This window comes from Tachypleus tridentatus, chromosome 2, assembly GCF_004210375.1.
Source record: "Tachypleus tridentatus isolate NWPU-2018 chromosome 2, ASM421037v1, whole genome shotgun sequence".
Classification (NCBI taxonomy): domain Eukaryota; kingdom Metazoa; phylum Arthropoda; class Merostomata; order Xiphosura; family Limulidae; genus Tachypleus; species Tachypleus tridentatus.
Genome location: NC_134826.1, coordinates 107,520,599 through 107,541,533, shown reverse-complemented (window position 1 = coordinate 107,541,533; position 20,935 = coordinate 107,520,599). Strand labels below are relative to the sequence as shown.

General features: G+C 35.2%; 1 protein-coding gene across 1 annotated transcript; it reads right to left on the bottom strand.

The window, feature by feature from the left end:
* Positions 1 to 8,684: 8,684 nt before the first annotated feature.
* LOC143244798 (isochorismatase domain-containing protein 2-like) lies at positions 8,685 to 15,684 on the bottom strand. Its single transcript, XM_076490137.1, has 3 exons — positions 15,460 to 15,684; positions 11,040 to 11,295; positions 8,685 to 10,461 (listed from the first exon to the last, which is right to left on the bottom strand). The coding sequence occupies exons 1-3, from the start codon at positions 15,644 to 15,646 to the stop codon at positions 10,281 to 10,283; spliced, it is 624 nt and encodes a 207-aa protein (XP_076346252.1). The 5' UTR covers positions 15,647 to 15,684; the 3' UTR covers positions 8,685 to 10,280.
* Between the last annotated feature and the right edge of the window lie 5,251 nt (positions 15,685 to 20,935).

The following is a 20,935-nucleotide window of genomic DNA, read 5'->3' as shown; positions in this document are numbered from 1 at the left end:
CCTGCTCTGGATCAAGTAGGCACGTCAGAATTTGTAGACATACATTCCAGTGATTGAGGATGTGAACAAATGGGTTGTTTAATTTTTGGGGTGTCAAGAGAGGAAGACCCCATGGAAACACCTGGGCTTGAACAAGGTGATAAATGACTGGAAGATGAGGTAGGGACAGAGATAGAAGTAGATACTGATTCATTAACTTTGTTGATTTTGAAGGGTACTAGATTAAGATGCACTGTTAAGGATTCTGTAGGAGGTACGGAAATGTCTGTCTGGACTCCTACTGTAGTAGTGGAATGGATTACAGCAGCATAAGCCCCGAGATGGAATTGGGAATAGTAATTTTCAAGCCTCTGGGTAAGTGTATTATGAACTGTGTTGAGTCATTGTACTTCTTTCTCTTCCACCCATTCAGGGCAAGAAATAAAATAGGAAGGATGTGGACCATTACAGTTAACACAATGAGGTTCCAGTTAGTATTCAAAAGCATCATGGCTTTACCAGCACAAGTTAAGGAACCACGACAAGATGTTTTTGAGTGACCAAATCGTTGAGAATGAAAACATCTAAGAGGGTTAGGAATACAAGGCCATACCTTACAATTTAGATATCCTGCCTTGATTGTGGTAGGAGGACACAAGGTTGTAAATGTTAATATTAGAACATCTGTCAGCTCCATAATCCCATCTCTATGAGTAAAAATTTGGAGCACAGCTGTAACACCTCTCCTGGTGAAAGCTGCAAGGATCTCTGACTCTGGAATGGTCTTTAAAACCCTCTAAACTATAACCCCTCTGGAAGTAATGAAAATAGAATGAGGAGTAACCTCAATGGGTATATCCCCTATGGGCTTTGACTTCAAGAGAGGTTTGGAATGTTGTGATGAAGCTATTTCCATTAAAATGTCCCCAGACCGTAATGGTTTTACCAATATAGGTAAGCCAGCAAGTCCTTCTGAATAAAAAATGGAGATGTCTGCCCTAAGGATTTTTCAGTTAAAAGAATGTATAATTAAAAACAACAGGACAGATTCAAGTTGTGAATTTGATCATACAGTCATCAACGCTTGGTCGTGTACCAGTAGTCAGATTTTTCTCTATGCTGTCATGCTTGTTTTTTGTTTTTTTATTTTAAGGGTATCCATAATAAAAAAAAAAGAATATTTTGGTGCTCACAGACCCCACCCACCATGAATCGCTACAAGGGGATACACTACAGTGCCATATAAGGTCACTGCAGCAATCCCAGGATTTTGTGAGCACTATACATAATGTCCACTACAACTGTTGAGGACGTCCTATGCTGGTACTCAGTTGACCCTAGCCAAAATGAACTAGCCAATTGATCTTGTTGGGCCACCCCAAAACTGCCCATCTACAGGAATTCAAGGCCAAAGTGGTGTGTTGGAGTTGAACCCCTCAACCACCAAGATCCTCTCCTCCCCTTCACAGGTCACCACACACGGCAAACATGCAGGTGGATGTTTAGATCCCAGAGGAGGTAAACTGAAAGTACAGAACCTTCTCTGGGAGGTACCCTCACCATGTACAGGAATCCACATTGAGGGGGACCATGCCAGGATTCTAAGAATATTAAGATACCACTCTATGATTTTGGTTAGACTAGAAAATGTCCTATATTTATTCTTCATGCTTCTTCCTATGTCTGGTCTAGATGTGCTTTATATTTTGCTCAATTTTCAGACATTATTCATTTATTAGTTAACCGGAACACATTTATGTTCAACTTGCACCATGATTGTGTGAAAACAAACTGCATTGCCTAGTTAACTGACAAATGAATATTTGCTGTAAAATTCCTATCAGTGCTATAGGTGTGGCTACTAGTTTGGCTGCCAATTTTGATTTTATTTGTTTTAAGTAAAATACCCAAATCTTTTTTGGCCACACACCTTTTTCTTCCCACCTAAGGTGTTTTTTATATAGATATCATGACTTTTTGTCAATACACACAAACAAACCACATCAAATAATGAAGTGACAAACCATAGTAACCCACATTAGCTTTAGGATTGGAACCCTGTTACGTGGAAAATACCTGTACTTTACAGAAACAACCAGTTTCTTTAAAATATATGGTGGTAGTTTTCCTCTCTAAAACAGTGTTAATAGCTTTCTTTGCAGTAATGCTATGGAATTTAGATTAATAGTTTCTTGTCATCATCCCCATGCAATTGATCCCCAGCCCTATCAAGCATCATTATTTATGCTAATTGCGTAAACTAATATCATGTGACTCCAAACGGCCTTTAGTTAAGTTTATCAAATTTCTTGTTATTTTAAAGTAAGCACAGAGCTACACAATGGGCTACCTGTGCCCTGCCCACCATGGGTATCAAAACCTGGTTTCTAGCATTATAAGTCTGCAGATGTACTATTGTGCCACTGGTAGAGAGGCACTACTAAATGTGTGCTGAAAAGTTGGTAATCAAATTTTAGCAGATTTTGTCTGTGTGGTTTATATTCACACCAAATGAGACACCTAATTGTATGTTGAAAAGATCTATCAGTGTACCAAAGGTGATAAAAAATCCATAAATGTTAAGTATGTTTTTGTATCAAATAAAGTCTCCATATAATTGGTGCAAATAAAAAAAAAGGAAGAAAATCAAATTGGAAATATCTTGGGTATATCTTAATGGGTTGCTTGAAATTTGGTATGTTAAATAAAAGTCCAGTGAAGCACATCCATTGAAAGTATGTAGTAGCTTGGATTACCATAGTTCCAGATACAGAAGGTGGAAAATTGCTAAATTCTCTCTCCATACAGGATCAACAGAAGTGTCATAAAGTTAGGGCTAGGACTGTAGTCGACAAATACAGCTCTGTATACTTTAAAAAGTGATTAAGCCTGAGCAAAACACTGACCTTCACCAAAACAACCAAAAGGTAAGTCTTATGCAAACAATACAATAACACAATCATTATACTCACAAGGAGTATGAATATACAACAGGTGATGATCGCCCAGGAGTCTGAAGATCTAACAGTTACAAATTGTTTTTTTACAACATAAGTTAAAATTTATTTAATAAATATAATAATGCAATATCAAATGAAATGTTTGAAAAGGATATAACAAGGCAATGGTTTGGGAACCATCAGCCTCTGATGGCTTGCTCTTGTTTTAACCATAAATAACAGGAATATTTGAATCACCATTGTAATGTACAGCCCATAACATTGGCCTAGTTGTGTGCATATAGAACCTCAACTGGACAGACAAGGTTCCATAACATCCTTAGTATTAGGAGGTTGAGTATGCCACAAGTGGTTTTCCAGAACACTCCAACTGAATAATGAGTATTGAAATACAGTCAGTAAATAGTGTGGGCTTGAGGCAATGCATACCTGACCAGGCAACACCCACCACAGAGTGGGGTCCCATTATCAGTGGTAATGATAAGGATTGTTGAAAGTAAAAACACAAATGAAAGGTAGTTATAAGACTTACTTGAGTCAAAGGTGAATAGATGTGAAGAATTGCCATGAGAGGAAGGTGACATCCACATGAGGAAGATTCAGCCATATTGTGCAGATAATGAGCAGTGGAGGTATTGGGAGTAGTCCATGTTCAAGTCTGAAATACTTCCTCCAAAGAATGGCAAAGGCAAGAAGCCAAACACATGGTGATGTGACAAATATGATAAAAAAAACATGGTGGAGATGGCAACCTTCCATAGATAAGTCCAAATATGCCAGCTTAACGAGTTGACGAACAAATCAGTTAGTATGATAAAGGATAGAACATGGGAAATGGAAGGATTCCAGAAAATACAAAATTGCAAACATGAGCCCTGAAAGGCAGCAATACATATTCAACTGAGAACACACTCACTAAAAGACTCGTGGATTAAGGAACCATTGCATAGGAAGACATTTATTAGTTTAAGATAAATAATTCACAAACAGATTTAGAGCACCATGAACATGACAAGCTAATATTACCATGTGGTGACTGTTGGCCCATAAAAGGAGATAAAAGGTCTGAAAGCAGAGACTTGGATTTGACACTTTTTCTCGGTAATTGATGTGACCACCATGGAGTTGGAGTGTACCATCATCATTCTTTCCTGTGGGAAGGATGGTGATGGTACACTCCAACACCACGCTGGTCACTTCTATCATAAAGCTCGATGAACTTCAACCAGTTTGAGAATTTTGATGTGGAAAGAAAATCTCCTTGACTGAACAGACTAGAATTCTCCAAATTGTTAAGGTAAGCACCCCAATTCTCTAAAGATGTGTTTTGCAACAGAAGTAAATCTAGATGAGATGGAGTAAGTGGAACCTCATTGCCAGCAAGTCAGACCAGTCTTGACTGAGGAAAGAAAGGGGATCTGGGTAGAAGTACCAGTGATCGAGGAGTATCTATTGAAGGGAACACATGAGATCAACTCATGGAAATTAAAGCTTCTAAGGTAGACCACATCCCCAAGAGAGAGAAAGCATCTAGATTATGAGATGTGCTTAAGTGAGGGTCTTTTCGAATGCTTGTTTTCTGTCCCAAAGAAGAGAAGGCTGAGCTCAACTGAGCCCCAAATGGACAAAATATGGAGTGGAGGTAAGAATGAACTTCTCCACCTTTATCATTAATCAAACCTGTACTGCTTCTAGTAGGAACAAATGAGTGTTGTCTCTGGACTGTGAATGGTAAGGAGCAAGCAGGAGCTAGACATATATGTAATGATGATTGCAAAGTCCCATCAAGTGAAGATATTGGGCAAAAGTTCTTATCTGGCAAAACATATAAGGAGCTGAGGATAGTTCAAATGGTAGGACCCTAATATGGAACATTCTCTCTGCTTCTGGCTATAAATAACTATCAAAGATGTGGGTGCTGTGGAGAAGAGTACAATGAGAAAATTTGAATTCTACAATGTAGGAAATGTAGCTGAAGCAAAGCTTGCCTTTATGAATGGGGAAAAAATATAAGCACGTCAGTGATGTAGCCATGCAAAAAATTAATTTTTAAGCTGTCAGAAAGTAGGATAAGGCACATATTTAACAAAAATGAGAAAAAATTAAAAATAATAATAAATATGATGTTACTTACGAATAATATGTAAAGTACAAACAATCTAAACATACCTGGCCTAGTATGGCCAGGTGGTTAGGGTGCTTGACTCATAATCTAAGGATCGTAGGTTCAAATCTCCATTAAACCAAACTTACCTTTTCAGCCATAGGGGCATTAAAATGTGATGAACAATACTACTTTTCATAGGAAAGAGTAGTATAAGAGTTAGTAGTGGGTGGTGATGATTAGGTGGCTTCCCTCTAGTCTTACACTATTAAATTATGGATGGCTTGTACAGATAGTCCTCAGGTATCTTTGTGTGAAATTCAAAAAACAAACTAACTAAACATACCTTGTTGACAAAATACTCACTGATATGGAACTGACGAAACATCTAAAATTATCTAGAAAACAAAATAATATCTCACAGAAAATTTAACTTAAATGACAAAAAACATTAATATACAGCTTATCAAAGTTCAAGCACTCATGACACAAAATACTTAATTTCTCCTATATGTAAAGAAGCACAAAACCATACAAAAGGCATCTGAGTTTCACCTACTATGGGTATCACAAACAGAAAGAGAACAAGCCTCTATCAAAATGACTAATATGAAAACAAGGTAACTAGAGCAGGAAAAGAAAACTAACAAAATCACCCTTGTTACAAACATACAGAAAAAAACTGAATATGCACTGTCCATCAACCTGAGTAACCAGCTGTAAAAAAAGTATGGAAGGTGAAATCACCTGAAATGGTGTAGTGTGTGATAAACGAAGATAAGGTGATAGAAAAAAAAAAAGCCCAAACTGTCTTCTCCTTGATTGTATTTTACCACAACAATATGAAAAGAAGGAATCCTTGACCAAACATATCAGTCTAGCTCCCTGTGAATTAAGGTCTGTACTTCTGCAGAGAAAGTGAAATCCAATTTGTGGTAAATCTTACCATTGGCATTGTTAATTGTATCAGGAACTACTGTAATTGATTGATTTGTGAATTCATGTGAATTTCTTGTATAATTCAGTAACAAGAAACAAATGCAGAAAAATATATCATTGATACAATTGAATGTAAGCTGTTAAAAAAAATGAAATGGAAGATAAGCACAATAACAAACTGTTGCAAAATGCAAAAAAAATGTCTATACAAAGCTGCACCAATTATTGAAAGTGAGGATTGAGCACAAACAGCAGAGGAAGCCAGCTGTGCCAATATAGAATATGCAATACTTTGCTCATACTATCCATCCTGGCTCTATGTGTATTTACTTTGAGATGGGGGTGTTCCATAAACACACTTGTGGTATGTACAACTATATACTTATGTTCATTCAGTTGTATTATCCATACTATACCTATTCTAGCACTAGAGGGGTTTTCTACCCACTTTTCTGACTTACACTTGCTGGCTTTTAAATATTGAGTTTCTTGGTCACCCATTGCACTGTATGCAGTAAAATACTTATCTGGACTGAAGAACTGATGGGGATCCAGTCACCTTCTGCAGGTATCCCCTACACAAACTTTTCCTCTTTCTGTGAGTATAGACCTGGATTTAGGCACTGGGTTTAAACCTGTATAATACCATTTAATATTCCACTCAGTTTAAACTGTTGGTGTATCATGATCATTATTAGTGTGAGTGGAAATATTATAATAATTGGCTGCCTGATCTCTAGTCGATAGTTCAAAAGTAGATGTGGTGGCAATAACCTTGGTAGATTTACTCTAAACCTTCATGTTCAAAAATGGCAAAATTTAAGAGTATATAGACTGGTGCACTGTATGCCAAATTTTTTTAGCAATGCTTAGAAGGCAGAAAGAAGATTGAGATAGCTATGTGTAAGAGGAAGTATGAATGTGGGTTCTACAGCTAACACTATAGATGCGTAGAAGAAAATTATATTGTGTAAGTGATGGTAAACATCATCCTTCCATTTATGAGAAACTGCAACCTTTTAAGTCAAATCATGGGATGTTTTGGTCATAAAACTTCATAAATTTAAAATTTTACTTGTCAAATTAAATAACTATCTCTTTGACTATTAGGCCATCAAAGTAATGGACTGTCACCTTCAGGCCAATTGCTTAAATAAGGCCTCCAGTGAAGTTGTAGAAATTACAAGTGAAATATTTGCATGGAAATGTATGTTTAGGGAAGGCTTTAGTCAGAGCATATATTTTAACTTTGACACTACATTGCACAAAATAATCACTCCCTAAGTGCATGTGATGATCAAACATGATTTGCAAGGCAAATAACGAGTCATCCAGCTTATGTTTTTAACATTTGATGGGGCAAGTTTATTGCTTTGTAGTTTATGTCACTTTGTTTACATACTTGGCACCATTTTCACATACTAGAAATTATAAATTTTGATAAACATGAAGAACTGTTGACTATTCCTTTGATAAAGCTGTTTCTAGGGCATCTTAGTTTTTGGAGTCACTTGATTTACAGTGGACTGAAGTATAGTATAAATGTAGAACATTTAATCAACCCCTTATATTACAAAAAAATATGCTCATCAGTATAGCAAGATGGAATGAGCATTATCATCTATTAAACTGAAATGATGGTTAACTGCATCATTGCATGACAACACAAGGAGTTGTAGAATTCAGACCCTATAATGTGTAACAATAATGGTACCATTATATATGATATAAGTTCACCATTGCAAATCAAAATGGGTTAAATCTAATTCCAGATTCTCAAGAAATGAATGTACACCCTTATCTGACAACAGGATGTAGGGCAACTCATCTGTAGAAAGAATACTGTTCCATGTGTTTTCTTGGCACTACACTACTGCGAAGAATCTATTTTTTGCCTTGCTCTAAGCAGAAAGTACTTTACTGGGATACTAGCAAGCTTACATAGTAATGTTTGTATCCAACCACATTTACACAATGTCTAATTGCAGTTGTGAATATCTTATTCATTATCAGAATAGGTATTCTGTAATGTGGCAAGCTGAAATTGACAGATAGTGATAATCTGCTTTTATTATGAAGATTAGTAGAAGTGTAGATACTCTAAAAAAACAACTATGATTCAAGAAAAATCTGGGACACATTAAACTCTATGATTCACTTCAAAGTTACAGATAAATCAAGACTATTTGAGATCACTGTAAATAGCACATAAAATTGGAATGGCCAAGTATATGTATTTCAGGTTAAATAACTGAGCATAAGATGCCTAATTTGCATAACAATAAAATGAGGAGGTAATGAGCATTATTTAATGAATGGTTTTCCCCATCATAGCTATATCATATTACAGATTTAAATTACCCTTTGTTTTGTAGAATATACAAAGCAGTGATAACTTATATTGATAGAAACATTAGACATAGAAACCAATTATTTACCGAAGTAACTGGCAAAATCATTTCAATGAGAAAAATCTGTTCATAATTCAATTTGATATAAATTATTCTAAGGGATTATTTCTATGGACTATGTATTATAAATTATGCAACAGACTGTACATCAGTCTTGTGATATTGTGACAATACTTCATATTGTCTTGTGAAGTAATAAACATGCCCATTATTACTAGTAAGTTAGGCAATTATTATATATTTTAGTAATGTAACCATAAAAACAGAAAAAATTCAAAACAATAATAAAAATTCTATTCTCAAAATGCACATTTTATTGCATAAAAATATGACAGAGATAAAAATATATTGTAATTAACAATACATCAAACAACCATTACTTTTTAATTATGCAAGTAATAATAAGGCCATCTCTATAATCACAAACAAATTACACATTTTCACGTAAAGAAACATAAATGTTCACATCATTAACTGAGCAATACGTGACAATTTATTCTAGAATGTTATTGCCATGATAGGGAGTTTCTACTTGTACATTATAAACTTTGTTGTTTTTTTTATTTTGCAAGCTTCCACATGAAATTTTTCATATATTATGATACATCTGTAACTGGATTTTAGAAATTTTTATGCAATGCCTATGAAATACCTTTAATTTTTACTCTATCACACAAAAAAATAAAGATATTCACTACCGATTTATTTGATTTGATAAAACGGTTAACAAGACAAAAAAGATAAAAGACTGAAGGGAGTTTCCTCTAAATATCTTCTACAAATTTTAATAATAAGATGTAAGAGTAACCGAGTGGAGTAATCATGAATTTGTCTCCTTGGATACATGCTAATGTGTTCATGTATTCGGATGAGAAGAAGTGTGTCCTAAATAGATTAATTCCTCGATATATATAATAATTGTTATCAATATTTGTATAGTGTTAAAATATGAAGAACATCTGTTATGGTTTGTCAGTTATACACACACTATAAAAATTGGTAACAGGTTTATTTATGAACACCAAAAAAAATTCAGTTTTACCATTTTCAGACACCAAAGTTCAAAATATGCATAAACACTTTTATACAAATATATAAAAGACCTATATACTCTGAACTTTATTCATGTTTTACATCTTTCTGCAACATCATTTCAAAAAAAAAAAAAAAAGTAAAATGTCTAACATATCACACTTACAGCACTACTGATATTAAGCATTTTCATCAAGAAAAAAGTCCACAAAATCTTGAAACTAGTCTGGATCATTGTAAAACATTTGTTTGAGCATACTTATGAATTTGAATTTTGATGTCTTTAGATTGCAAATGATTGTAACAATCCTATAATAAGCATTCAATGAAATACAAAATAAATTCAATACATATTGTAATAATTCCATTAATAATAAGAAACTTGTTTTTTTACTAACAACAAAAGTACCCAAATATGTATCATTCTTCACAACTTAATGTATGTTACACATCAGTTATAAGAATATTAGTGTAATCTGTGTGAAAGAATATGTTTACTATGTGCATTTTATGTATAAAATATTTTATTCAGTTTGCATACATATGATTGTTTTTACTGTTGAGATAGTTTAGAAAAGAGTGACATTCTTTCTAAAGTATTTGTATAGATGTATCTAAGACAAGCTTTGAAATTTTATAATTTTCCCCAAATTTTAATTTACAATTTTTTATTTTTAGCATTACGAAGGCAGCACCTGTTCACGGAACTTTAAAATTTGAATAGTACAAGCTAACATACAAAATTTTCCTTCACAAACTAGCGCACAGGAACAAGAAACATTTATAATTCTAAGTAATGTAGCACTGAAAATCAAATCATAATACTACCTTTTTAGAGGTTACATTGGATATGTATTAGTACTCTTTCTTTCCAGGCAAAAGTGTTAGCAAACCTGTATCAGGAGCAGAGTCCCAAATAATTTTTTGCACCTCCTTAAACTTGGGATGGGCAGCATCTCCAACCAGCCCCAGGATTACACTTTCACTTGTAGTTAACCATGCTCCACTAGCTTTAATCCTCTCAAAGCCAAACATTCTGCAAAGCATAATAATTGTTTAATAATATTTTATGAAGATCCAATTTGCCATTAAAACAAAAAATAAAATTAGTAATAACACTACTAAAATTATATGAAAACTCTTTATTCACGTTCTGTATTCCACAGCAAAAGTGAATGAAATATCTTTTTAGGAAGATGTTATAAAATATATACCTGAAAGAAGGAAAGTGATTCTAAAACCTCACACTCACAAACATAAAGGCAAATTGTGTTAAATCTAAAAAAACAACACAAAATTTAAAACATTTACAACCTGGAACTGGGCCAACAAGAAGTAAATAAATTAGTAATAGTACAAAGAAAGTCCAAAATGATAGCTCTGAGAAACAACTGAGAGACATGAAGTAAAATTTGAATGTGAAATATGACTAATGCATTACATGAAATATTTTGATGCCTAATATAAAAAATGGATATAATAAACTTCACCAATTATCTCCAGGCATTTTTAATTTTACAACTTCCTTTCAATTTGTACTATTCAGCTAGAATAGTTTCCATCCATTGCATTGACAGGTTGATAACACAAAATAAAAATATACAAAACATTTACCTGTCAACCATACTTCGAGAAGAACAAGCATCGACCACAACATGCACATCAAAACCTTTCTCCAGCAATGACAGTGCAGTGCCTTGAACACATACATGGGTTTCTATTCCACACAAAACAACAGATTTTATTTCTTGTTTCTGAGACTTCAGAAATGATTCCACTTCTGAGGTCATCATAGAGAATTGGGTCTTGGCAATTGGCTTTATGTCAGGATAGTTTTGTAATCCTAGTTCAGGAACAGATGGTCCAAGACCTGTAAAACAGTCATTATATTATACCACACCATAGAGACAGATGTACATAAAGCTATATCATTTGATTCAGCATTTTTGGTCAATAAGCATGGCATAAAACTTCAATGAAAATTTATTTAAAAAAATGTAATTATTTCTTCATTTCATGATTCAGTAGCAGAATCTTCAATCAAGGAGCAATAGGATTTTGCTTATGTATTCACCACAATTAATATTAATTTTGCTTCTTTAAATATTATGTCAGATACTTCAGATCAGTACCTGTTTTTATGATTTACATAATTAACTCTGGCTAAAAATATTTATATGCATACAAATCAAATTCTAGTTTATAACAAAACCTGAAAAAAAAAAAATTAAAATATACAGATACATTACACAATAAGGAAATATGCACTGGCAAAAAGCCTGATAATAACATCCATAATAGCTTTGAATTTATTATTTAGAAAGCAGTTTTAAGAAGCATGTTTTCCTTAATTCACTTAATAAAGTAAGAAAATGCATCACTGAGTGTTGTTGTTTTTTTAACTCTACTGTTTGCAAATTACAACTTTTATTCATTACATATGAAAATTTTCAGTCTTAAAAAGAAACTATCACTTGACATGTATGTTAAGTAATCATACACAAACTGTATTCAAAGCTACTAGTAATTTGCATTTATTTTAATACCAGTTTTACTACAGTTCTGGATTACAGTCTAAGTGGTATATTTAATAAGCATACAGAGTTTGAATGTAATGTAAAGAACAACACCTTTTAAAGGTTTCTCATTATATGGCTACATAATAGGTGTTACAAATTAAATTGTTGTAGGAACCACAATAACTCATATATGAAGATGCAAAGTATAGAATTACAAGTTCATATTTCATGTCATCCATAATTCCAACACAAATGAGAAAAATACCAATTAAGTTAAATGCTACTTTTCTCCTTCATAAACTATTTCATCAGAAATGTACAATAACTTCAAAATTATAATTTTTCTTTACAGATAATGTATTTTTCATAGGTATTTATCTTCATTCATAGATATAGCTGCTCTCATTCAATGCTACCCTTTATATGCAAATTTTTTCTCATGCCACAAGTTTTCAGCTCCCACATACCACATGATCAACATGGTTCAACTGAGCCTCACATGTAAATCATCATGCAAAACCCTTCACCAACTGAAGTGCGACACACCTTCCTGGTGTATGTGATTCTCTCTATCACTTCGAATTTTGGCAGAAATTGAAACAACAGATTTTTGGTGAGGAGGAAGAGTAGGGAGTGCTAGTTTGATTGTTTTTTGAAATTTGCACAAAGCTACAAGAGGGCTATCTGTGCTAGCTGTCCCTAATTTAGTAGTGTAAGACTAGAGGAAAGGCAACTAGTCATCACCACCCACTGCCGACTCTTGGGCTACTCTTTTACCAACAAATCGTGGGATTGCCCATCACATTATAATGCCCCCATAGCTGAAAGGGCGAGCATGTTTGGTGGGGCAGGATTCAAACCTGGGACCCTCGGATTATGAGTGGAGTGCCTTAACTGCCTGGCCTTGCTGGGCCAGGGGAGTGTGAGAGGAAGTACCTATCAGAGATACATTTTCAGTGTAGGAAACATAACTTCTGATTCAGTACATTACAGGTGGGGAGACCTGTGCAAGGAAAATAAAAAAGCATCCTTTGAAAGCATCAGTAGGACATCCTAAAAGGGGGGGGATCCTCACAGTAGAAAATCATATGTGGGAGACTGTACCACTACTGTACTAAGTATATTCAATGCCTAGTGTGAAAAGAGGTGTTGCAAACATGGGCAGAAAATGGGTGGAACACATCCAAAAAAGAGAAAACAATGGTTGCCTAGAGATCTGAACCACCATGTATCAGAATTTCAGTCCTTTCAATGACTATAATCTGAGAGAAAGTAAAAAGGATGTGCTCCAAAGTGAAGAGTGGCTGGAGCATAATAGATCATACACAACAAATCAATTGCATCCAAAAACCAGCTATTAGGAACAGAGATCCATATGGGGGTATGATTAGGACCATACCACTAGTAGTCAACTACAATCCAAAATACAGCCATTTGTAAATGACTTCCAAGTGGGAGTTGGAATGAAGATCACATTGGCAGCAAGTCATAAATCTCTTGTTGAATGAGAGCCAATAGTCTATTAGTCAAGTTCCCCTACCTGCAGCCCATGTAAATGAGCTGGCAGATGGTATTACCTCTTAGTTGGTAACTTGAACCTTGGAATTAATCATTAAAAATGAATAACTAAACACAACAGTGTTAGAATAAATATGCAAAAAAACTAGAAAAAAATCCTCATGTTCATGAATGTTCAAAATATAAGAATAACCCACTTCAAAATAAAGAAGCATAATTGAAGAGCATAACTGCTAAATGATAAGTGATAGTCCAATGGAATTAAATATGGTGAGAAATGTGCAAAGAGGATGTGTTGTACTCCCATTGGTAGAGGGATGTCATAAGGATGTACATGCAAGATGCAGCTGAACCACATTGATCATGGGGTGTGTGGGAGCTCAAGGATTGCAACATTGGGAAAATTTTTATATGTAGAGGGTAGCATTGAACTTGAATAGCTACATCTGCAAGAAGAGACAAATGTACTGTAACAAATTATTTACATGATTGTAAATCATGATGCATTGTCAGAACTCAGCTTTTGTTCAAACTTAACAACCTGTGTGTAAATCAAAAACATAAGATAATATGAATCATCACACAATGAAAAACAAATATTAACATTCACCCCATACATGCTAACTGTAACCATACGTGTTCACGAAAGCAATATAAGGAAAGCACATAGCTTCAAGTTCTAGGTAATTCACAATTTGCATAAAAACGGTTAGAGAAAAACAAATAATCAAATTCTAAAATGGTTGGATAAGGGAAAGCAAAAACTTGTTGTTGGAAAATATGTGAACTTGGAGCATTTAGATTTTCAAAGATGTTTTGATGACATAAAAGATAAGCTGAGAAAATCACATTCATATGGGTTGGGAAAAAACTAGTTAATTGAACTAATGGATGACTAGGTGAAAAAGAAAAACAGTTTTTGACTGAACCCTTGTGGAGTGCCTCTGGGGTGACTATTTAATGATATGTATAATTAATAAAGTTTGCTAATAAGATAAAACTTGAGTTTTTTTAGCTGCATTCAGGATACTGAGATCCTATCAACTGCATTACTTAGATCAATTTAAGTTGTGCAAATATATTTGTAAATGACCTTTAATTATGTAGATGACAACTAACTCAGTAACATAATTCAAGAGAAAAATATCAGTATAATTACTGTAATACAAAAATGCAATATTGCAAGCATTAACTTTGAAATATTTCATCAGTACTGAAGGTCCAATTTAACTGGTCTTCACTAATAAATTTTTGCTTTCTGTCATTAAATCATCCTTCAGTAGAATAATTATGTCTTTTCCTTGCCTTTACCAATGTGATTTTCATTGCTACTCTTTTCTGCAAAACTTTCTTTGAAGGTATAAGTACACCAAATGCACACCTTTTCTGTCATTGAAATAACAAGTAACACCACGTGAAACAAAATTCAACATAGTAATAATGATTATCAAAGGTGGCCTGAAAAAAGAACCTAAATAATTTCACCAACAGAATTTTTTCTTATACTTTCGTAAAAGAAACTAATAAAAAGGTTATATTTTTTATTGCTGTAATATTTACCAAACGTGAATCATGCATAAATTTGGTAGATATTTCACCCATTCCAGCACTCATGTTTTTATTAGACAAATCTTAAAGTACTGCTCATAGTATTTAAAATTTGAATATGTTCCAATTGAAAACATTTGTTACAATTATACCAAGTAGCAATAACGTTATTCAACTAAACACCGTTTTCATTTTCAGCTTTTATACTATTGCAAGTGCAGATATAATATCAAAACTACATGTGTAATTAATTTATTTTCTGTAGCTTAAACCAAACTTATGAAAAGTATTACATTTACTGTTTTTATGTAGTTGAGATTTTACTATCAGTAACATTAGAAGTATACAACTTTGTATAACTTTTTAACTGTGCCAAAGATATATACAAAATACAAGTTAAAACTATCACTATATAGTATAACAATTATTATTAAATTGACAAATTGAACCTTTAGGATACTGTTCAGTTACAATAACTGGCATGTCCAAAAACTTAGCAGCATTTAGAACTCTTGATGCAACAGTAACGATCTGAGGAAAATATTGAATAGTTTGACGAAATTTCTCCTGCATATCGCAAAGAAACAGAGATGTTTCGCTACTAAAGAGCCGTCCAATCTTACAAGCAGACGCCATAGTTTCTTTCTTGCGATGACATAATAAGGAACTATTCGTACATAGCATTAGATTTTAAATATCTGTATCTCATTTATAAAATTATGCTGATCAATAATATCTATTTTGGTAATATTAGATTAATATATAACAACTATTTTAATACAATGTAAAGCAAGGACTTTTTATACTTCTGAATAAGTATTTCAAATTAACTTTAAATAAACACTTCAATATAGAATTTGCCCCTAAAATATCTCGAGAGAAAACAAAATAATTAATTCATGCGTGTGTATGATGTTTATATATATATACTCTTAAAAACAAAAAAAAAAAAAAAAAACGCAAAAGGCAAAATTTGAGACATATTGTTAACAAGTTTATTCCGGGTAGTTCTGTATGACATGTGTGAAACTTTGCACATTCACTGCTGAACATCCGAAGTCTACAAAGGCGAAGACCACGCTCACTAGTTGAAGTTTAACGTCACTCAACGTCAATAACGAGTATGCCCCCCGTGAGCATCAATAACTGCTTGGCATCTCCTGCCCATGGAAGCGATGAGATGACGAATCACATCCTGTGGAATGGCTGTCCACTCAGCCTGCAAAGCTGCTGCAAGCTGAGGTAGAGTCTGCAGTTGAGGTTGTCGCCGTCGCAGACGTCGGTCCAACTCGTTCCAAAGATGTTCGATGGGGTTTATATCTGGTGATCTGGAGGGCCAGGGAAGAACGTTGATGTTGTGGTGTCTCAAGAAGACAGTGGTGAGTCGGGCTGTGTGAGGACGGGCGTTGTCATGTGGAAAAACATCGTTGACGTTCACCATGATGGGTTGCACATGGGGCCTAAGAATCTCGTCGACGGTTGCGTACGGTCTGATCGGAAATCTTACGCAGCCCTGGTATGGTTCAGGCAGTAGAGGTCGTAGTGGTGGTCCTATCCCGAAGGTGACGTAACCGGATGTAGCGATCTTGTGCGGGCGTGGTCACACGAGATCTGCCAGATTGTGGACGGTCACAAGTTGATCCATTTTGTTGGTGACGATTCCATAGCCTTGTGATGGTGCTTGGGTGGACATTCACAGCTGTGGCAACATCTGATTGAGATTCGCCTGCTTCCAAGCGACCAATGGCGTTGTTGCGTTCTGCTTCAGTCAGTCTTGGCGTAACTGTATTGCGTGTCGCTGGCTTAACACTGAGCTATGGAAATCGAGAACCCGTCACTTTTATAGGGATTTTGCACATGTTGCACTTGCAGAGCATGCAGATCTCTCAAACAAATTTATTGGACACGAATGCGTTTTGGCGAAAAATCCGATGTTTTCCTCCGTTTTCAAAGTGCACAACTTTTATTGTCATTTTGGTCTGGCAATCAGTGCCTTAACACGTGTAACATCACATACTCTGAGCTTATAACGTTATTACATATATTTCTCTTTAAAATAACAAAAGTATCCCTTTTGAGTTTCTTATTTTGAAGAGTATATATATGGAGTGGTTTTTAACCTTGTTGGAGGTACTGAAGCCCGGAAGTTTCGTACTTGCATTCACTGAACCGTTCGTAATTGGAAAAATAAAATATGATTTTTTCAAATTCTAAATGTAAGGAGATATTTTATTAGTTCACAAAATGAACCATGCATCAGTTGGACACAATATCACTGTGTTCAAAAAACAAAACCAACAAAACATGAATTTCACACAAAAACAAAAACATAACTCAATGAATATTTACTGCAAATCAATGTGACTTTTGCTGTTGCCATTCAGATTGATATGTTCAGAAATGCGCGGCTTCACCTTGGCAAGTGCCACTCTCATATCATTTTTGCAACAAAGCCTGTTCCTTTTTTTCGTTTTTATGTCTACCATCCTCGAAAAGGATTGCTCGCAAAGATACGTTGTAACAAACAGTGTGAGTATCCCAAGGGCTTTCTTAGCAATAAGAGGGTGTGCTACGATTTGGTGACACCAAAACGTTGAGAACGTTGTTGTTCTGAAAAGTTGCTGTTGAACCTGGCTCTGCTGAAATTCAATGATTTCGTCGAGGTATTCATCATTGACATCTGATGTCGCAACACTAAACGTGAACGGTTGTCTTACTCATGCTGGATTTGACTTTCTGGTGGGAAAGTATTCGTCGAGAGACTTTGCGAACTCATCTAAGTGCATGGCAATTGCTTGCTTCAGTTCCCCGGGTACAGAAATGTCTCCGATTTCAGACAATCTTCGATCTTACTTACACAGTCTTCCAGCAGGGAAAAGTTTGCGAAGTTATCATTCTCTGTTCGTCGTTTCCATAACGGTAACGTTTTTAAGACGCCTTCAGGTTTTTTCCACTTCGATGATGTTGACTCCACCACCCTGCATCTGTTGATTGAGATGATTGAGAGCATTGAAGATATCGACCATGTACGCCAAAATGAGAATGAACTCAGATTTTTCGAAGCAATCTGTATGACAATGTTGGTGCTCTCGCAAAAACAGGGCTAATTCCACACGCATGGCAAAAACACGATTCAGCACCGATCCCCGGGATAACCACCGAACGTTAAAATGGTACAGAAGTACCTAGAATTCAGAGCCCATTTCATTACACAGCTCTTTGAAGATGCGGTGCTTCAGGGCACTATTTCACACAAAGTTCACAAATTCCACTATAATTTTTAATACTTCTGCCAGTTTTGAAGGCAAGGTTTTTGTTGCCAACGCATGCCTGTGCAGAACACAGTGCGTTACAATGACGTGTGATGCATCGGCTTTCACCGGCGCACCAAAACCAGAGTTTCGTCCTAGCATGACTGGAGCTCCGTCCGAACAAAGTGCAAAAACCATATCCCACGAAAGATCGTTGTCTCTGAAGAAGTCATCCACAAGTTTCTTCACGTCAGCTGCCTTAGTTGTTGTTGTGTCTTGACCTCTGCCGAACCCCTGAGACTGACTCACCGAACCCCTGGGGTTCGATTGAACCCAGGTTAAGAACCACTGATATATAGCAAAGCCACCTGGAATTAACTGCTGGGTTCACCTACTTTTAGTGCTGTAAATCCATAGACTTTACCGCTGTCTCAGCTGGGGAGAAGCCATTTATTTGACTGATGAATCTAGGTGACTATCCTAACATAATAATGCACACTATGCTTTTATCTTGGATTTGAATGAAAATTATTTCATTTGCACAACATATCTGTTTATTTCTTAGATTAAATTTAGCTAACTCTAGATTTACTTCGTAATTTATTCTAACAAAATTCCTATTATAAAACAGATTTGTGTGCTCTTTGTGGAAATCACTTTTAACCTGAGAATACTACAGACTAGGTCAGAATAAGAAACTTCAGTGCTGTGAATGCACTATGCTATTTTAGAGTTTCTGTTCACTTGACGTACATCTTACTCAAACTCTTGACTTATACAAGTTTAAAGGAACACTTTTTACTAAAAAATTGTTTTTTTCTGTGAGTGTGTTTTTTCTTGTAGCAAAGGCACATTGAGCTATCTGCTGAATCCACCGAGGGTAATCAAACCATTAATTTTAGCATTGTAAATGTGTAAGTTTACCACTGTACCAGCGGGGTACTTTTATGTGAGTACAAGTACTGATGCTTGAGGGAGAGAGTTTGCTGCTGAAGAGAGATAATTATATACATAGGGAGGTATCAAGTTTAGAAGTCCTCGAGAGTAAATGAAATTTTTGGTATTGTTGTAAAGGTCTCTGGTATCTACTACTTTAATATAGCATACTCAGGTCAATCTATCAAAGATGAATGTTCCGAAATGGTAGATTGAGAATTTCTCCAAAAATCAATTGCATTGCAAGTGAATCACTGGATTTTGAGGGTTACTGTGGTAGAATCTAACATATCAAGTCTGAGATCATATGGGATAGTGTTACAATATTTTTAAAATCATTACATTTGGTCAACACCAACTGAAACAAACCAGCAAGATATTAAAAGTGTTGCTGGTAAATGACCTCCACCGGTTAGACCTGTTTCCCAAGTAGGCAAGACAGCAGATATGGGCAGTGAGTCTCTTTGTGCTCATAAGTTTCCTACTAGGGTTTCCATGGATCACGAAGAAACCTAGAGTCACACATAGATACTTAAGACAAGATGCCAAAGTAAACTCATTCTCTACCATCCTGGATCAGGGACCGACTACCTATCTAAGTTTTGGAGCTAATGAGTATTCCTGCTTCCTCTTACCTGTGATATTGGCAGTATCTTAACCAGGAATTAGCCAAGAACCCACACGCAAGAATCTTTGTTTAAAACAACTTGTTCTTATTGGCGAATAAATGTTTAAAACACAGTGAAAAAATATAAACTCAGGAGCAGCTAGTCTAATGATTGTTTAGCCCTAGATTGCACTGAGCATTTGAACGAGGTGAAGTAAGAAGACGGGGACACAATATTAGCCAAGTTACATTGCCAATTCAACCCAATGTAGAACTGAGCAAACCACTGAGCCAAATCAAAGTTCAGAAGAGAAGTGCCACCAAGAGTATTTGAGGAGATAATCTGGAGTTTTTTCATTATGAAGTGTACCTTGAAATCGTTTCAGCAGATTGTAAAGATATAGTATGAATAAGTTAATCAAAGAACTTTCTGGCATGCCCATGAATAATAACCAGGATGTAAAGAACATATCAATGAGGCAGTTCCCATCATGACAAAGTAAGAAGTGATAACATAATATGTTCAATAAAAAGAAAGACGCCTATGGTGATAGCTGCTGTGGTTACACCGCACGTGGACTGTCCTCCTCAGATACATCCTCTGTGTCAAGCTTGAACTATGGTAAAGGTTAATCAGCCATCCATACGTCCCAGTGCTATGATAAAATCTTACTGATTTATAGTGAATGAACAGGGCTATAAAAATTCCCCTACAGTTTATATGTTTCCACCTGGAAATTAACAAGAACAGGAGAAGTGACACGTTTGTTATACTTGTGTATTTTGAGGTACTGGAAAATGAACTTCTTTTATGTTGCTGAGCAGCAAAGTAGGCAAGACTATCAGTTTTAATCAATGGCTCAATAGGTTTAAGAAAATCAGAAGTAAGAAGTAAATGATGCTACTATAATTCCAGAAGATTAACGGAATCCAAGTCAGACCATGTCAACAATGGAGGAAAAAAGCAAAAAGCTTGGTGGTGAGCCCATCTCTCTTTAGGACTGGGCTGAGGCTGATACAAATCTGTGATACTTTGAGTGTCAGATAATGAGTACCTAGTTTATATACAAACAACAAAAATACTGGCAGATTTAGTGATATATCAAGCACACGAAGAGAGATAGTGACTTT

Coding starts and splice junctions, on each gene's coding strand:
- LOC143244798 (XM_076490137.1), bottom strand. CDS start 15,646: ATGGCGTCTGCTTGTAAGATTGGACGGCTCTTTAGTAGCGAAACATCT. Junction 11,296..15,459: donor AACTGAACAGTATCCTAAAG/GTTCAATTTGTC, acceptor ACTGTTTTACAG/GTCTTGGACCATCTGTTCCT. Junction 10,462..11,039: donor TCTCGAAGTATGGTTGACAG/GTAAATGTTTTG, acceptor TATGCTTTGCAG/AATGTTTGGCTTTGAGAGGA.